Raw genomic sequence first — 15,481 nt, forward strand, 5'->3', positions numbered from 1 at the left:
AATGCATGTAACGGAACTTATTATTTCATTGCCCTTCCCACTGACTGTCTGCCTCTGTCCATCCGTCTGTCCGTCTATCTGCCTGTCTGCCTGTCTGCTGCCAGCTGTGGTCTGTGGCGCAGTCTTGCCACACAAATTCACAGCAGGCAACCCCCTGGCGACAGCTTCAGGCTGGGCTGGGCTGGCTGGCTGTCGTCCGTCTTTGGCGTATTCTGGTCATGTGTTGTGTGTGCTGCCTCAATGCCACCTCCGGTTCACACTACTCCCAGGGCTTGATATTTAGACGTGTACAGTGTGTGCTCTGACTCTGATTCTCTGACCCTGACTACACTCAGAAAAAAATCGACCTAAAAATTAGTAAAGCTCCCCAAAATGAAAATCACCCTAATATTATTTTGAAAATATTTTCAAGATATTAGGAAAATATTTCTAACATTTTGTAGGCTTGCCGTAAATCAACAAAATTCGGGTACATTAAAACATTTTTAAAAGTGATAAAGTAAATTAGAATTTTTAGAAAAAATCTTTTACAAAATGCAATACATTTAAGAAGTGTACTTTCTGAATAATAGGTAATTGGCGAAAAGTATGGCGTTTTATTAAACTATAGGGTGACTTTTTTCCGAGTGTATGAGTCGAAATCAAACCATCTCTTTGGGTATTTCTTTTTCATTTCAAACAATTGTCATACCTGTGCCGCAATTCACATTTTTATGGATTGTACGCCAGCATTCTATGGGCAAAAATGTAAGTTCAAATGTGAAATATGCAAGCAATTGGTTTAGTTTGACATTCGTAATTTGCTTTATTTGTGATTGCAACTGGAACTGGAACTGGATCTGGCATTGGCCTGGCCTTATGATGAATTCACAAAGTTGTGACATTCTGCCAAAAAGTTGACTCAAGTTTTTCTTGAATGAAGAAGATGAATGTTCTCTGTATATGGTGCAGAATAAATTATGAATACCTACCCAGCCGAACAAGGGGAGCATATTAAATGTGTATGTGCTTTCCAGCAGGTGAGGCCACGGAGGAATACAATATGAATGTCTGGGCTGAGAAGTACGCCCAAAAATTATATTGTCCAGCAAATGATCTCTTGAAGAAGCTGCAAAGACAAAAAATAACTTGGAATTCTGATATCCTTGCCAGCAAAAGTTGTTTTAAAGTTTGTGGCATGGCGTCCAGCAGACTTTGCATTCATCGGGCACCTTTGTGTTGAATTAACAAAGCCAGCTGACTTAAAATTAATTGTGAGCTTGTCTTACTTGCCACACAAAGATTACTGAAATACAGAGTTTAAACGATGTAAATATTTCCATTGCTAGATATATATTAATATTTCGATGCAATCAATAAATGTTAATTGTTAAAAAAAGCAATGCAATTTAATTCCGGTTGATTGAATAATTATGTTTTTATTTTAAGCTCCGTCTTTAAAGTAGGGAATCAACTAAAAATTGTTTGGCTGGCATTTGTCTCGTTGTCTTGTTGCTGAAAGTGCCGCAAGCTGGGGCACTAGTTATTGTCACACCTGGACAGCGTTGCCGATTTGCATATTTGTACAGAAACATGGAAATATTCATGTAAATAATTGGGCGTGGCAGCTGTTGCTGGGACTGCCTGTTGGCTCTGGCTATCATTGACTCCCTTGTTGTTGTAGTTGTAGTTGTTGTTGTTGTTGTTGTTGTTGTTGCAGTTGGAGGAGTCGAGTAGCAGTCATGTCAAAGTAAAGTGCACGCGGGCAGCCAAATTATGCGCATTTATTTATACGCTAATGCTTTTTACAGTTGCGACCCGCATAAGTTTCGCGACAAGCTGTGTGTGTGTGTGTGTGTGTATAGACTTTATTCTATCTCTAGGCTGAGTTGCCGTTACATGGGGAATTAGTGTGCATAATTTCATAAGCAACAACGACAACGACAACATCAGCTGAGCAAGTCGCTGCTGTAGCAGCCATCGCGTTGGCCTGTGCAAATATTTTGGAGCATTGCCTCCCCCTTGAACCAGAACCCGCAGCCCCCAGAAGCTCCTTGGGGAAATGTTTTCGCTGCTGCTGTCTCTGCCAGCGGCAAACATTCAGAATCATATGCGAAGTCTGCATGTAAAGTTATGCTGGGAATTTGCTTTGCTTACACGGAAAAAGTAAGCGAATAAATAAAAAAATAATATTTAAAAAAAAAGCGAAGCAAGAAAAAAAATAAACTGAAATAACATTGTGTGTTGTTGTGTGTAATGTGTATATGTTTTATATCTGTACTAAATTGCACATGATGTGATTTCAAGCGTAAGAAATGCCTTCGCGGCGGCAAGGGGAAAACCATCGATACTATATTCACATGCATGTGTGTGTATGTATCTGTATGTGTGTTTATGTATCTGTATGTGTGTGTGTGTATGTATGTGTACTCTTGTTTGTCCCATCCGCACTGTGGAATATGCATATAAAAACTTGGCGCAGTTTCAAAGTTGTGTTCCGAGCAACAAAAAAAAAAAACAGCAAAACAAAATTTCATATCAAAATTACAACAACGCTCACGAGACTTTTGTTGTTGTTGTTGTTACTGCTGTTGCTGTTGGGATTACTCGGTGAGCAAAATGCCGGAAGCCAGAAAAATGCCTGGCAAGTTGACTCGACTCGACTCAACTCAACTTAAGTGGACTGAGCGGCAATTTGATTAAATGCATTGCGCGAATCTTACAAAATAAATTACCTAATTTCAAAATATGTGTATATGAAACAGTCACAGATTCCAAATGCTTACAAATAATTTATGAATTCCGTTTCTCTTTGTCTCTTTGCAGTGCAACAACTAAATACTACCGCTAAGCAACAGTATTTTCGCTCAACATTAAAATAATATTACTAATCATACAATACTAATAATTTAATGCAAAATCTATATAGCAGTGATTATATGTTGCATTTTTGAAATAAATAAAAATAAAAAAAACCTAAAACAATAATCAAGACAAACCACAAGAGACGAAGATTTGAAAAGAACGCAGCGAGCTTAAGCCAACAAAGTAAACGTAGTACGATTAGTAAAAGACACCACCAATTTAATTTGAACAGAGATTAAGCAATCACAATAAATACACAAGAAAGACATACAAATATATATGTATTAGCCAAAAACTCGAATCGATGTCTGTGTGCATTATATTTTAATCATACATGTACAATATACTCTACAAACAAGTATATTTACAACATAAGCCATCAAATTGCAGCTAAAAGACAAGTAGTAGGAAAAAAGAGAACAAATCGACCGCTAAATCGGTCAACATTTTGCTGAACAGCATATTCATATAAAAAGACAAAAGTCAAACAAAACATAAAGAAAATGGAGGACAATAACACAAGCGGCAGTGCGAGCGGTGCGCCCATCAAACTCGAGGATCCATCGGTGACACTCACAATAAGGCTGATTATGCAAGGAAAGGTAAGTCACCTGCCCGTCAACATAATTTATATATTTCACTGTAATTTAATCATGTTTTTCGCAGAATTTCAAGTAGTTGTTTTTTTTTTGTGTATATGTATTCTCCGACACATTTGAAATCCCATTGTGGGAGATTCTTAGCGCCCGTCCAGTCAGCTGTGTGAATAATATTAGCTAGGGCAATTTTTCGTCGGTTTCTTGATCTTCGGAGTTTTTTTTTTATGACATACATATATGTAAACAAGACAGGAAACTGTTACCAATATAAATTGTTAAATATTTATTATTTTTATATTATATGCCTTTTGGGATTTTGAGAATTTTTTACACAGGAAAAAAGGAAACTTTTATAGACACATGAGAAAAACGTAAGCTTTAACGGTAATTCAAACCTGTGAGTTAATTGAATCTCAATTGAGCTAACATAAGAGTCGTGAGAGCATTCTTGGATTGCATTTCTACTTTTCAGAAACATTTTCTATTATTAAAAACTATATTTCTCAGAATAATAATAATAAATAATAGGAATAACGGCTTTCTGTTTTTAAGAACATTTTTTTTTTCGTATATTTAGTAATTATTTTGTACAAAAACAAGAAATACTTTATAATATTTAGGGAATTTCGCATTTTTTGGCGATTTTTTTTATGAGTGTATGTTAAATATTTATTTATTATTACGTAGGACTTGAGATGTTTAAATTTCGTTTATAATAATCTCAAGTGAGGCGCAAGTGAGGCTCTTAAGTGAGTTGGGAGCTTTAAAAGTAAATACAGACACACTGCCTAACTGAGGACAGACTAATGTTGTTTTCACAGTCGAGTCTTGCAGGCTTGCCAATCAGTTTAAGCACCAGACGCCCTCCGGCCAGCCCCACGCCCAAATAGAGACACAATTTGTTTGAGAACTTCTTAGCTTTGGGGCTCTTTGTGAAATGTAAAATGTAAATTTTGAAGCCCACCTGTATTAAACGTGTAAGCCGTAATGCTTGCCATCGAATTATGTCATTTTAAATATTAATGGGAATTTTCCCAAACCATTCCTTATCAATAAAATGTAATACAGTATGGGAGAAAGAGAGAGAGAGCCAGATATAACATAAAAGGTTGCCCGGTAAAAAAGTAATTAATATTAAAAATGAATGCGTGCATTTTTTATGTAAATTAAAATTAAACACGCCACACTTCACGCGTTGTTGCGAACTGAAGAAAAACAGACAGAACCGAAAAAAGAAGGAAATTACTGTACAGCTCAATATATGTAAATAAGCAAAAACCAAAAATATAATATTTAAAGTCATAAAATGCAAAGCATGCATTGGCTATTAAATAATCATTACAGCTCGCAAATATGAGCAATAAAAACAGAAACGCACCAGTAACTGGCATAAACATAAAAACCGCAGCTCATCAGTGCCGAAACATATGTGGATATTTCAAGATACACACACACACACACACACAAGGATATTTATGTATATTTTAAACATTTCTACCAGTTGGAGGAATACAAAAATAAAGATAGTACAAAACACTCATCATGCATAATTAACTATATTGAATCTCAAATACAGATGGAAATATGTAATTAATGCTATTGAGATATGTAATAAAAAACATTAATATTTGAGGAATATTATTAATTAGCTGTATATTAATTTACTGCACTTTTTGTTGAGTTAGTGGGAAATGCAAATAATTTAAATGAACTTAACTGCAATATGTATTCAATAAAACAATTCAATATAATTCAAATTGACGGCAAAATAATGTAATAGAAAACAGTTTTATGAATTACACATTTTGCAGTCAGAGATAAATGTAAATTTATTTGTAGCTAAAAATAATCAATTAGATTTGATGCTGACTGGAAGCTTTTTAAGATCTATCAGCCATAATAAACTCAGCTGACATTAATAAGACATATATCTGATAGCCATGTGTCAAATTTCTCGAAAATTAAAATCCATAGCTTTAAGCACAAATCCGCGCTTAAATACCTGCTTATTTATTTAAGCATAGTTGCTTAAAACAACTATTTGCGCAGAATTAGCTGCAATGGGTAAAAAGAGACAGCATTCAAAAGCTGTCTGGTGACTCTGAGCTGTCGGCGGTGCCAGCTCAGCCCAATGTGGGGTAATCTCGTGTCGTTAATCTCGCTTCCCATTACTTAAAATCCGATTTGTGGCGACGACGACTCTTGAGTGCAAATTGCGCATTTGAAGAGTGTGACCTGTCTTTGATTTAAATATAAGTACGAGCATGTTATTGGCTGCTGCTGTTGTTGCCAACTTATGTGTGTTGCACTGAAAGGCAGCGACAGGTGCAACACCCGTCGCAGATAAGCCGACAGAGCAACGCAGGGCGCCAAGAAAGAGAGAGAGGGAGAGGGAGAGAAAGAGAGAGCGAGATACAGAGATCTACACATTACATGATGTGTAGTTGAAAATTGGCAAAATTGCAAAAAAAAAAAATATACAAAAAAAAAACGAAAAAATTTGCAGACAATTTATAACAAAAATAGCAACAGACAGACGGCATTTCTTTGGGTTGGGGGGTAGTGGGGGATTGTCGGAGGTTCGATCAACGACAGTATCCGTGAATAATTGCACACTTCTCGGCCCCAGCTAAATAGCAGCGCCAAAAACTAAAATTAAGTGTGCAAATATGTAAATATATACATACAAGTGTTTTTGCACATTTCGCATTACATACGTTTTGTGCTTTTCGATTTTGATTTTATTTACGCTGCTCTGCACAAGGATTCAGGCAATAAATTCTCAAGGCGCTTTGAAAAGCGCCGACTTGCCTCTTTGCCCCTTTGCCCCTTGTGCCTGCCACCCATCTCCATGTGTGTATTGCTCTCTTGATCGATAGTTATAGATTAGCGTGATTTATGAGCTGCCGCCACCATCGTTGTCTGCTGTTGGCCAAGTTGACAAATCCACAAATCCACACACACATGTGCAAAATATGTAAATATATTTTTAGCGCAGTGCAAATCAACTGGCAAATAACAAAAACAAAAAAAAAAAAAAAAGAAAAAAAAGAAAAGCAAACCTGAGTGGAAATAAAGTAAATTTTCAATTGACAAGAGCTTTGAGCATACAGCGTTGAATTTACACAAGCAACATCCGTGTTGACTTGTGTAATTGAGCATGCAACGAACGTAATTGTCTGTGTACGAGTATATCTGTTTATAACTCTAGCAATATCTGCGACCCTTTCAGGATAAACATTCGGAATAAACTGCTTATATGGTGGAGATGAGATTATTAATGATATGGGCATAAATGGGTTTCCTAAACTTGTCACGAATTCATAATGGGCAAATAAGAAAATTTGGCCAGAGTATTTTAACAAACCTGTTTGTATATATAAGTATAAAGAGCATTAATGATGTATCGGGTTGAAATAATATATGTTGTTTGCCAACAAGAGTTGAGGTAGGTCTCAAGTTACTCAATAGAAATGAACATGTCAACTCACAATGAATAATTAAACTCGTTTTAAGCACATTCATTTTAATAAATCATCATTCATTAGTTGACTGCCCGGCTCTTTTCGAAGTAATTGTCTATTTAACAAGCACAAATACAATCACAAGCAATATGTGCAATAATTGTACATAAATATTTCAACTTTAAATAATATGCAATGCATTCTCTAAACATATTTATTCATATATGTTTCGTTAACAGACTTTTAAGTTCAGAAAACATAACAGAAATAGGTGCAAATTTATTGTGCCATAAAGCTGTTCTCACGATTGCTTAAGTAAAGCAAAGTAAATTACACAGTGTTTTCATATAGAACTGTCTGTCGGTATGAACAACATTTCATTTAGAGTGCATAAATAAATCAGTTAATTATAATTAGACAAGCGGCTGTCAAGTATGGCGCACCGACCACAAAATTCGCATTCAGATGCCGTATTCCACTGCTCTATGCCAATTTCACTAATTAAAAATGCATGATTCAAAAACAGAAACAAAAGCAGCAGCACAGATACGCAGACAGACATCGGACAATTGCAAAATACTCGATAATTCTCTGCGAGAGTGCAACCCACTTTTGGCTAGTGTTCCTATGCAATTTACGTCTGGCTGCCAACAGGCAAAACCAACAGCAAACAGCAAACAGCCAAAAAACAAATGCGACAACGAAACTTAGCCGAAGAAGGCAAAATACCAAAGCCTAAACAACCCAAAAGGTGCAGGCAGGTTTTTTGCGCTTTATATTATCTAGTACAGTAGAGTCGTAGTCGACTACATGTTGCAGCATATATTTGAGACAATTCCGGAAATTTATTCAATAAAATATTTGAAATAGTTACTAATTTTCATTGGTCTTCAGTCTTCAGTTCATTAAATTCCGATTTTCTACAATTTCATTAAACTTGTGCTTAATGCACACATTTTTTAATTATTTATTCATAAGTTAAATCCAAGGCTAGATCGTTGTCATCATCTTTGAAATATTCACAAATGAGCTTTTGTTTGAACGAGTCCCACCTGAAACTCAACTTAAAAATAAAATAATGAATTGTTTGACGTTTACTAAGCTCCAAGCTAGAATAGTGTACTTTGCTAAAACAATTGTAAATCATTGTTATATCCAGCGGTGGCCAATCTATATTGATTTATCTCTCTAGATTTGTTGATCTTTTTCTTACAACAGCTTTTCTGTACTCTACTTTGAATTAGCTTATTATTTCAAGGTCCGCTTAGGCTCCCCTCCTCTTAATGTAGTTAAAATATTTACTCATTTAATCAAAACTGTAAATTAATCAACTCTATCGAATTCCGGTTTTTACTGACATAAAGTTAATCAGAATGTTCTTTTAATCTGAGTTATTTTCATATAGCTGTATTTTACGATTTTGATTTTTAATTCTAGTTCCTGTTATTCAAAATATCAAAGAAAGACAACGGGCTCAATGGGTATTTCCAATTTCTAATTGCGATCATTTTTATTTTATTAACCTATGATCTTTAAGTCAAAAATCTTAACTTAAGATTGGTCCGTTTTTAACAGCTTCAATAAGTGCTAGTTTTTGTTAGTTAGTTTTTCCTGAAGGAGCGCAGTTTGTCCATTTGGCAAAGGCATACATCGAATTCAAAATCTAATATTTATTCAGTAAATATGCTGGAAAATTGAAATTCAATTCTTGCCTACTGGATTATTGAAATGTGACGCAAGTAGCTACGCAGCGTGCAACAAAAGATATTATACTGAATTATAAAATTCACGTTGACGCTTGACTGGGTTTTCTTTCGGTTAGTTTTGTCGTTAATTAATTACTTGCGTCACAACTTTGCGTTCAACATCGGCTTGACTCATTTGACGCCTTGCGTTGACTTTCACACAAAACTGCAAACAATTGAAAACCAACTATGGCAAACAATACTAAAGAAACATGATGGAAGACCGAATATTACTTTCCCTTTTGGACCACAATCCACAAGCGCAAATCTTAAAATTAGGATCGGAATGTTTGGTATTTTGTAGAAAAACTCATCAGTTAATCGAATGCTTTTAGAAAAGATTTAAAGCACAGTAGTCCGATTAGACTGAATATGATATTATATTTACATATGTATACTATATGTGTATATGTATGATTAAGAATAAATAAATCTTTGGAAGGCGCCAGTTTAATCTAAGCTGAAAATGCTTACTAATTTTGTCCTTGGCGAATAAACCTGAATATTGGCAGCTGAGTTTATTCTGCTGTCAGTTTGTATTTATATTTCTAATTAAATGGGTATTGTTCATAATTTCAAGGTATCATTAGTGGCAAGGTGAAATGTATTGTCAAAATCCGAATCTGACAGAAATTTATGGAGAAAGCGTGCAAATTTGATCATTTGTGGGAGAATATCCACATGATGTGTTTATGAATTTGAAATTTATTTCTTTTGAATTGCTTGAAAATAAATATCACTTCAAAAAAGTTTAATGCATAATAATTACATACTAAATTATTTAATTTAGACTAATAACCGTACACAAATTTAAAAAAGGGTAAAAACAATATAAATTGAGTCTTTACGTTAAAATTAAAATAAAAGTGTATAAATTAAATAATATAAAATTAGAAATGAATAATAAAATATTAATTTAAAATAAGGGTATAACACTGCTTGGAGGTATTCACATTTATAACGATTGAAGATTTATTGCTAGGAGGAATTGGGAAATGCAGAAAAATCAAAGGTTTACAATTGTAATAAATTAGTGAAAAGAAAGGTGAAAATTGAATAATAGAGAGGAGATTGGCAAATCTCTGAACCTGTATAGTAAAATAAATTATTCACAGCTAAGCCTGCTCAGAGATTTCCCGGAGGTATGTTATATGTAGTCATAGAGTTAAAAAGCTTTAAGAATCGCTTTCAGATCGCTCTTCTTGGGCATTTCTCTGAAATGTCTCTTAACGATCTAACTGTGCTATTTAGTTTGCCAAAACACATTTCTAAACAACTGACTAAACTTTGGTCACCTGCCAGAGACACCGTCTAATTATCAGCACATTAAAAATCTGCGGCTTTAGGGGGGCAGACAAACGTAGAAAACTTGAACAGATTGTCTAATATTCTCAAGCGAGCGCAACATTTTGATAGCCCATTTATCACACGACCAACTCGCAAAGCATGTGGTCAACGAACATAAAACAACAACAACAACAACAACTACAACAAACTGCAAAATAAAAAACACTATAATAACTTAGAAGAAGAATTATCAACAACAACAACGGGAACAAGAGTAAAACGCATTAAGAGGTCCACAGAATGGACGGTGCTAATTGTGCCGCAACAAAAGAAACAAAGAGAACCACACACACACACTTGCACACACATTTTTGATGTTAGTAGACCACCGGCACGAAGAAGAAGAAGACGAATTGGTGGCAGCTTAGCGCAGACAACACAACACAAAAATAAAAAATACAAAAAAACTCATGCTGAGCGTGCAATTTTCAGCGGCTGCTGCGTTGGTGGAAACTGTTGGATTTTTTACTTCTTTTATTTTTTGCCTTAGTATCTTTGTGTTAATGCGACGGCGTTGAAAATTCTCGAATACAAAATAATACTACGAAAAAGCCCAAATAAATGCAATGCATGTAACAGCAAAATAAAAAAAAAATGTATGAAAAAAAAGATTGCCAAACCGTGAGAACCATTTATGGAAACCGTTTCAGTCACCCAAGAAAAACTTTGCAACAAAATGTTGGAAAATGCAATGTGACAAATGTTCGTGTCAGTGGAGGGAGAGGGGGGCGGGGAGGGGGGACGCGATGGGCGCTGGTACACGACATATGTGTGCCGCTTGTTGCACGAACTGCTGCTGCTGCTGGTGCTGCTGCACACATGTGTGTTCAATGCGTTGGTCCACTGCAGAGTCCCCCTTCACCTGCAAACTTTTGCACACTTCGTACCCTTTTAATAAATCATGCTGCACGTTTGTTGCACTGCATTTTTCTGTTGTTGCAAGTGTGCGTGTATGTGCATGTGCATTTGTTACTGCTGCTGCTGCTGCTGCTGCTGCTGCTGCTGCTGCTGCTGCTGCTGCTGTTCCTGGCACTCGAAGTGAAAACAGAAAAGTGCAAACTGTACAATTAAATAATTTACAATTTGCCCCAGCAAAACAAAAGCAATTACAATTCTCCACAAGTCGCAGCGAGTGGCATTTTTAATTTGATTAAATACAAGTTGAAAAAAAAAGAAAAAGAAAACAATTCAAGAAGAAATAAGACACACTGGAAAAAATGTCGTCTCCATGTAGCGTTCTTAATTGGTTTGAACTTCCACAGCAATTCCAACTTATCGTTGAATATTAAAATTGTCTCATAAACTATATTCTATCTAAATATTGTATAGTAGTTTAATCAACATTCCGCTTACAAGGCCACATATTTTGTCATATTTTAAGTAAAATGCAATCCTCTCCAAAAAGTATTGATCTTCAATCGTTTGCTGGCCAAAAGCTTTTAAGCAATTTCAGACCCCAATTTGTTTACATTGAAGCCAACCACAGAAATGCTCGGCTTATACTGTCCACATCCACATCCACATCCACCGCTTCCACTGCTCCCATGCATATTTTCGAGCTACAATTTCAAATGACATGCACAATTTTGAATGCACAACCGCAAAAGTGAATTTTTGCATAGAAATCGATGCATGATGTTGGAAGTTGGCAAGTTGGAAGTGCAAAAATTTAGCATTTAATTGCTGGCATGTAAAATAGCCAAAGCCGGTTTGCTGGTTTGCTGGCCGGCTGGCTGGCTGGCTGGCTGGTTGCCTAGCTTAGCCAGCTAGGCCTGCATGGGTGGGGGGAGAGCTGTATGTGGGGTGTTTGTCAAAGTATTTTTTTAGCAAAATGGACTCTTCAGAGACGTTTGTCAGGCATTTAGCAAAAGGAGCAGCTGCAACAGCAACAGTAGCAGCAGCAGCAGCAGCAGCACCAGCAGCACCAGCAGCACCAGCAGCAAAATGCAATCAAGTGAAAGTCCAAAAATTGAGTATACCATTATGCGTAGCATTCGAATATTCAATGAGTTTGGTGGCTTATCGCTTGACCCACACAGACTTATGCAAATTGTGTAAGCTTCTGAAGCTGCCAATGCCAATTGTACGGTGGCAGCCAAGTGGGTTGAGAGAGATGGGATGATTTTGGGCACTGACCACGTTGTATATTATAATGATGATGAGCGTTCCTCGCTAATGAGCAGCACATCAAACTTAATAGCCATTGGTCTAGGCCGTTTCAAATAAGCATCTGAGTGTGTGTTTGTGTTTCTGTTTCTATTTCTGTTTGGGTATGTGTTCCCCTAAGTACTTATGCCAGAGAGACAGAGAGAGATAGAGAGAAAGGGGGAGAGAGAGCTCATATAAATTATGGAGCGCTGTCAAAATTTGTCTTGGGCGCAGACAGGCATAAGAACGCAATTCATAGACGCGTAGACCGTGCTCTTGCTAATAATTATGGCAATTCCTTCTGACATTTGTGTGTAATAAATATTTCGGCCATTTAGATCGGGCACCATCACCATAAATATAATAGAAAATGACCCATAATGCACAATCGACTCACAGAAGCAGACAAAAACCCAAAAACCCAGTAGAGACAGAGACACGTAATATTTTTACACTGGTTTAGAGGATGATGTACCATTTTAAACTAATATTGTTTTGTACGGTTCTGCACTTTGTGACAGACTGGCAAAATGCCCAAAATTCTATACACCTTGCATTGTCTCTGTGTGTGTGTGTGTGTGTGTGTGTGTGACAATGGATGGGTATTTAGAAAGATAAACATGGCGACAGGCACGAGAAGTGCACTTCGCGAAGGTTACAAAACATTTTTGTACTAAATTCAGAAATGTCAAGCTTTAAAATTATTACCGATTCCGGTAACAGTTCATTTTCCACTAATGAAATCATTAATGACGAAGGCTCCGATACAAAAAGGTTTAAATATTTAAATAACAAAATAAATATCTAAATATATAGTCAATCACAAATGTTGTAGTTTGTACAATCATATTTTAGCTTACAAAATTACAATATTTAGTACCTATTCATAAACAATACACAACTGTGATAAGTATTCGATATCCTTGAAATGTTTACGTTTAATTTGTAGAATTATAAATTTATAATCCGTTATTGAACAGTCTAAAATGGGATTAATTAGGCGTGGGCATTTTTATTGGTTGCCCTAAGCTAGGCTCTTTTTCTCGATATTTCTTCGTTTAGAGGTACAAATTCTGCGTAAAATGCAGTTTTTTTATTGAATGCCGCCAACAAAACGCAGTTTTCGATTGCACAACATAAAAAACGAACATTCTGCAAAAGAATCTTGCCAAAACTGAAATTTCATCACATTCTAACAGACACAAGTTGAGTGCTGCTGTCAGCTGCTGTGTAATTAATGTGATTTATTTATCTGAATAGTTTTTTTTATTGATTTGCTGCTTCGCGAAACTTGTTCAAGTTTTAGTGAGTATCTCAAATTGTGTCTATCGTTTTGCAGGACTGCCAATTATAAATGTGCACACATACAAGCATACATACATATAAATAATTTTGTATGTATTTTCCTCCATGTAGATATTTACCATCAATTAAAACGCATAAAACGCGTTGCCCGCAAATTTCATTACAAAATATTCATGCGGCTTGTGTCAAAAAGGGGGGTTTTTGGTTGGCTCTGGTTTTGGTTTGAATGTTTGAATGAATCGCTTTCTGTGTCACTTAAATATGCAAAAGTAGTTATACACACATATGGCACAAAATCACTTAATATTTAATCGAATTTGCACATCTATGGCGACGCTTGTAAATGGCAGAAAGAAAGCTGAAAACGGATGCAATTAGAACGATATATTTTGCTAGAATGCCAGACGCTCTTTATGGGTAAAATTATACATAAATATTCTTTTATTCCTATATTTCAATGAAACCATTGTTTTTCTTAACCATACTATATTTTGATGACTCATTTTGATAGTTTTGAAAATCACAGTCAAACTTTTATTATTAGCTGTGAATAGCGAAAAAGTCACGTACTTGAAATCAATTTGTGGTGGGCAGAACATCATTTCGACTGTATTTGAAAACTTTTTGCTGTTTACGAAAAATAAAATATTGTATTGAAACTCATTGTCTAAGTTTAGATCGCTGCAGATCAATTTCAGCTTGCATGCAAAGGAAAAAAGGCACACATACAAAACTATATTTTTTTGTTTCATAATTATTATTCAAATGGATGACACTAATTAAAAGGAATTTATCTTGTTGTGTCTTTACAGGAAGTTGGTAGTATTATTGGGAAAAAGGGTGAAATTGTCAACAGATTTCGTGAAGAGGTAAGTACACAAATTGCTTACAAGCTACATACATGTTCGGAATGTTGTACATATGTACATATGTAATTATGCGCCTTTAAATCTTTACAGTCTGGTGCCAAAATTAACATTTCGGATGGCTCATGCCCGGAACGCATTGTAACGGTATCTGGCACAACAAGCGCAATCTTCGCGGCATTTACGCTAATTACAAAGAAATTTGAAGAGGTATGTGTGCGCTAGATCGAAACGGATGCGAGTCCAAGCAAGGTTGCATAACACAATAATTGATACAAAAAAAAAAAATACAACAAAAAAAAAACAAAAATTCAAATACAAATAAACATAAAAACAAAAACACAATCGAGTACGCATAAATAAGAAAACAATAGCACTCCATTTGCCAGACAAGAGAAAGTCTTGGCTCGAGAACTAAAAGCTCTGGTGTTGATTGTACTCAATTCTCAATTGTTGAATTAGATCACGCTTCACATTACTAACTTGAAACCCGTTTCAGTGGTGCTCGCAGTTCAATGATGTTGGCAAAGTTGGTAAAACTCAAATACCCATTCGATTGATTGTGCCGGCCAGTCAATGTGGATCGTTAATTGGTGTGTACACAAGCCAAATAATAATAAATAGCTAGACGAAATCTGTAGAAAACTCATTAACCTGCTCTTTCAATATATCTAATTCGATTCTTTTGCATTCGACAGGCAAGAGTGGCTCAAAGATTAAGGAAATACGCCAAAATACAGGCTGCTCCATACAAGTGGCCAGCGAAATGTTGCCAAACTCCACGGAGCGTGCAGTTACCTTGAGTGGCAGCGCTGAGCAGATCACCCAATGTATCTATCAGATATGTCTTGTCATGTTGGAGGTAAACACAGTCTGTCTATTGAAATCAACATATTGCATTCAAAAGTAAACAGTCAACGTTTTTGGAGCCAGCTATTTTTAGTTAGAGACATACAAATAATGGCCAACATTTAAACAGCCTTAGTTTAGTTTTCGTGCTTTTTCGCTTTAAATTTTCCGTTTTTTCGAATTTTTATATTGTTTGTCTAAATTGAAAAATGCCAAAAATTGTAAATGTTGCTCTAGTTCAAAATTTGTGAAAATCGCAAATAATAATTATTTTAAAAGTAGTGTGAACTTTAAAATAATAAAAAATTATACTA

The 15,481-nt window shown here is 35.6% G+C and overlaps 1 protein-coding gene across 9 annotated transcripts in view; it reads left to right on the plus strand.

Moving 5' to 3' along the window:
- The window catches only part of LOC6558379 (poly(rC)-binding protein 3), a 66,019-nt gene that overhangs the window by 38,602 nt on the left and 11,936 nt on the right, over positions 1-15,481 (plus strand). For 4 of the 9 annotated variants that reach the window (XM_032743455.2, XM_032743451.2, XM_043215696.1 and 1 more), the window contains 5 exons: positions 2,806-3,446; positions 14,265-14,321; positions 14,412-14,528; positions 14,818-14,911; positions 15,017-15,180. In XM_032743455.2, coding sequence (XP_032599346.1) covers positions 3,348-3,446; positions 14,265-14,321; positions 14,412-14,528; positions 14,818-14,911; positions 15,017-15,180 — 531 coding nt within the window. In that variant the 5' untranslated portion in view covers positions 2,806-3,347. Of the gene's footprint in view, positions 1-2,805; positions 3,447-14,264; positions 14,322-14,411; positions 14,529-14,817; positions 14,912-15,016; positions 15,181-15,481 lie in introns of those variants that run through there. The other 5 variants (XM_032743456.2, XM_032743458.2, XM_032743452.2 and 2 more) reach the window with 2 other exon arrangements.

The sequence above is a fragment of the Drosophila grimshawi genome, unplaced genomic scaffold (genome assembly GCF_018153295.1).
Source record: "Drosophila grimshawi isolate 15287-2541.00 unplaced genomic scaffold, ASM1815329v1 contig_44, whole genome shotgun sequence".
In the NCBI taxonomy this organism is placed as follows: Eukaryota; Metazoa; Arthropoda; class Insecta; order Diptera; family Drosophilidae; genus Drosophila; species Drosophila grimshawi.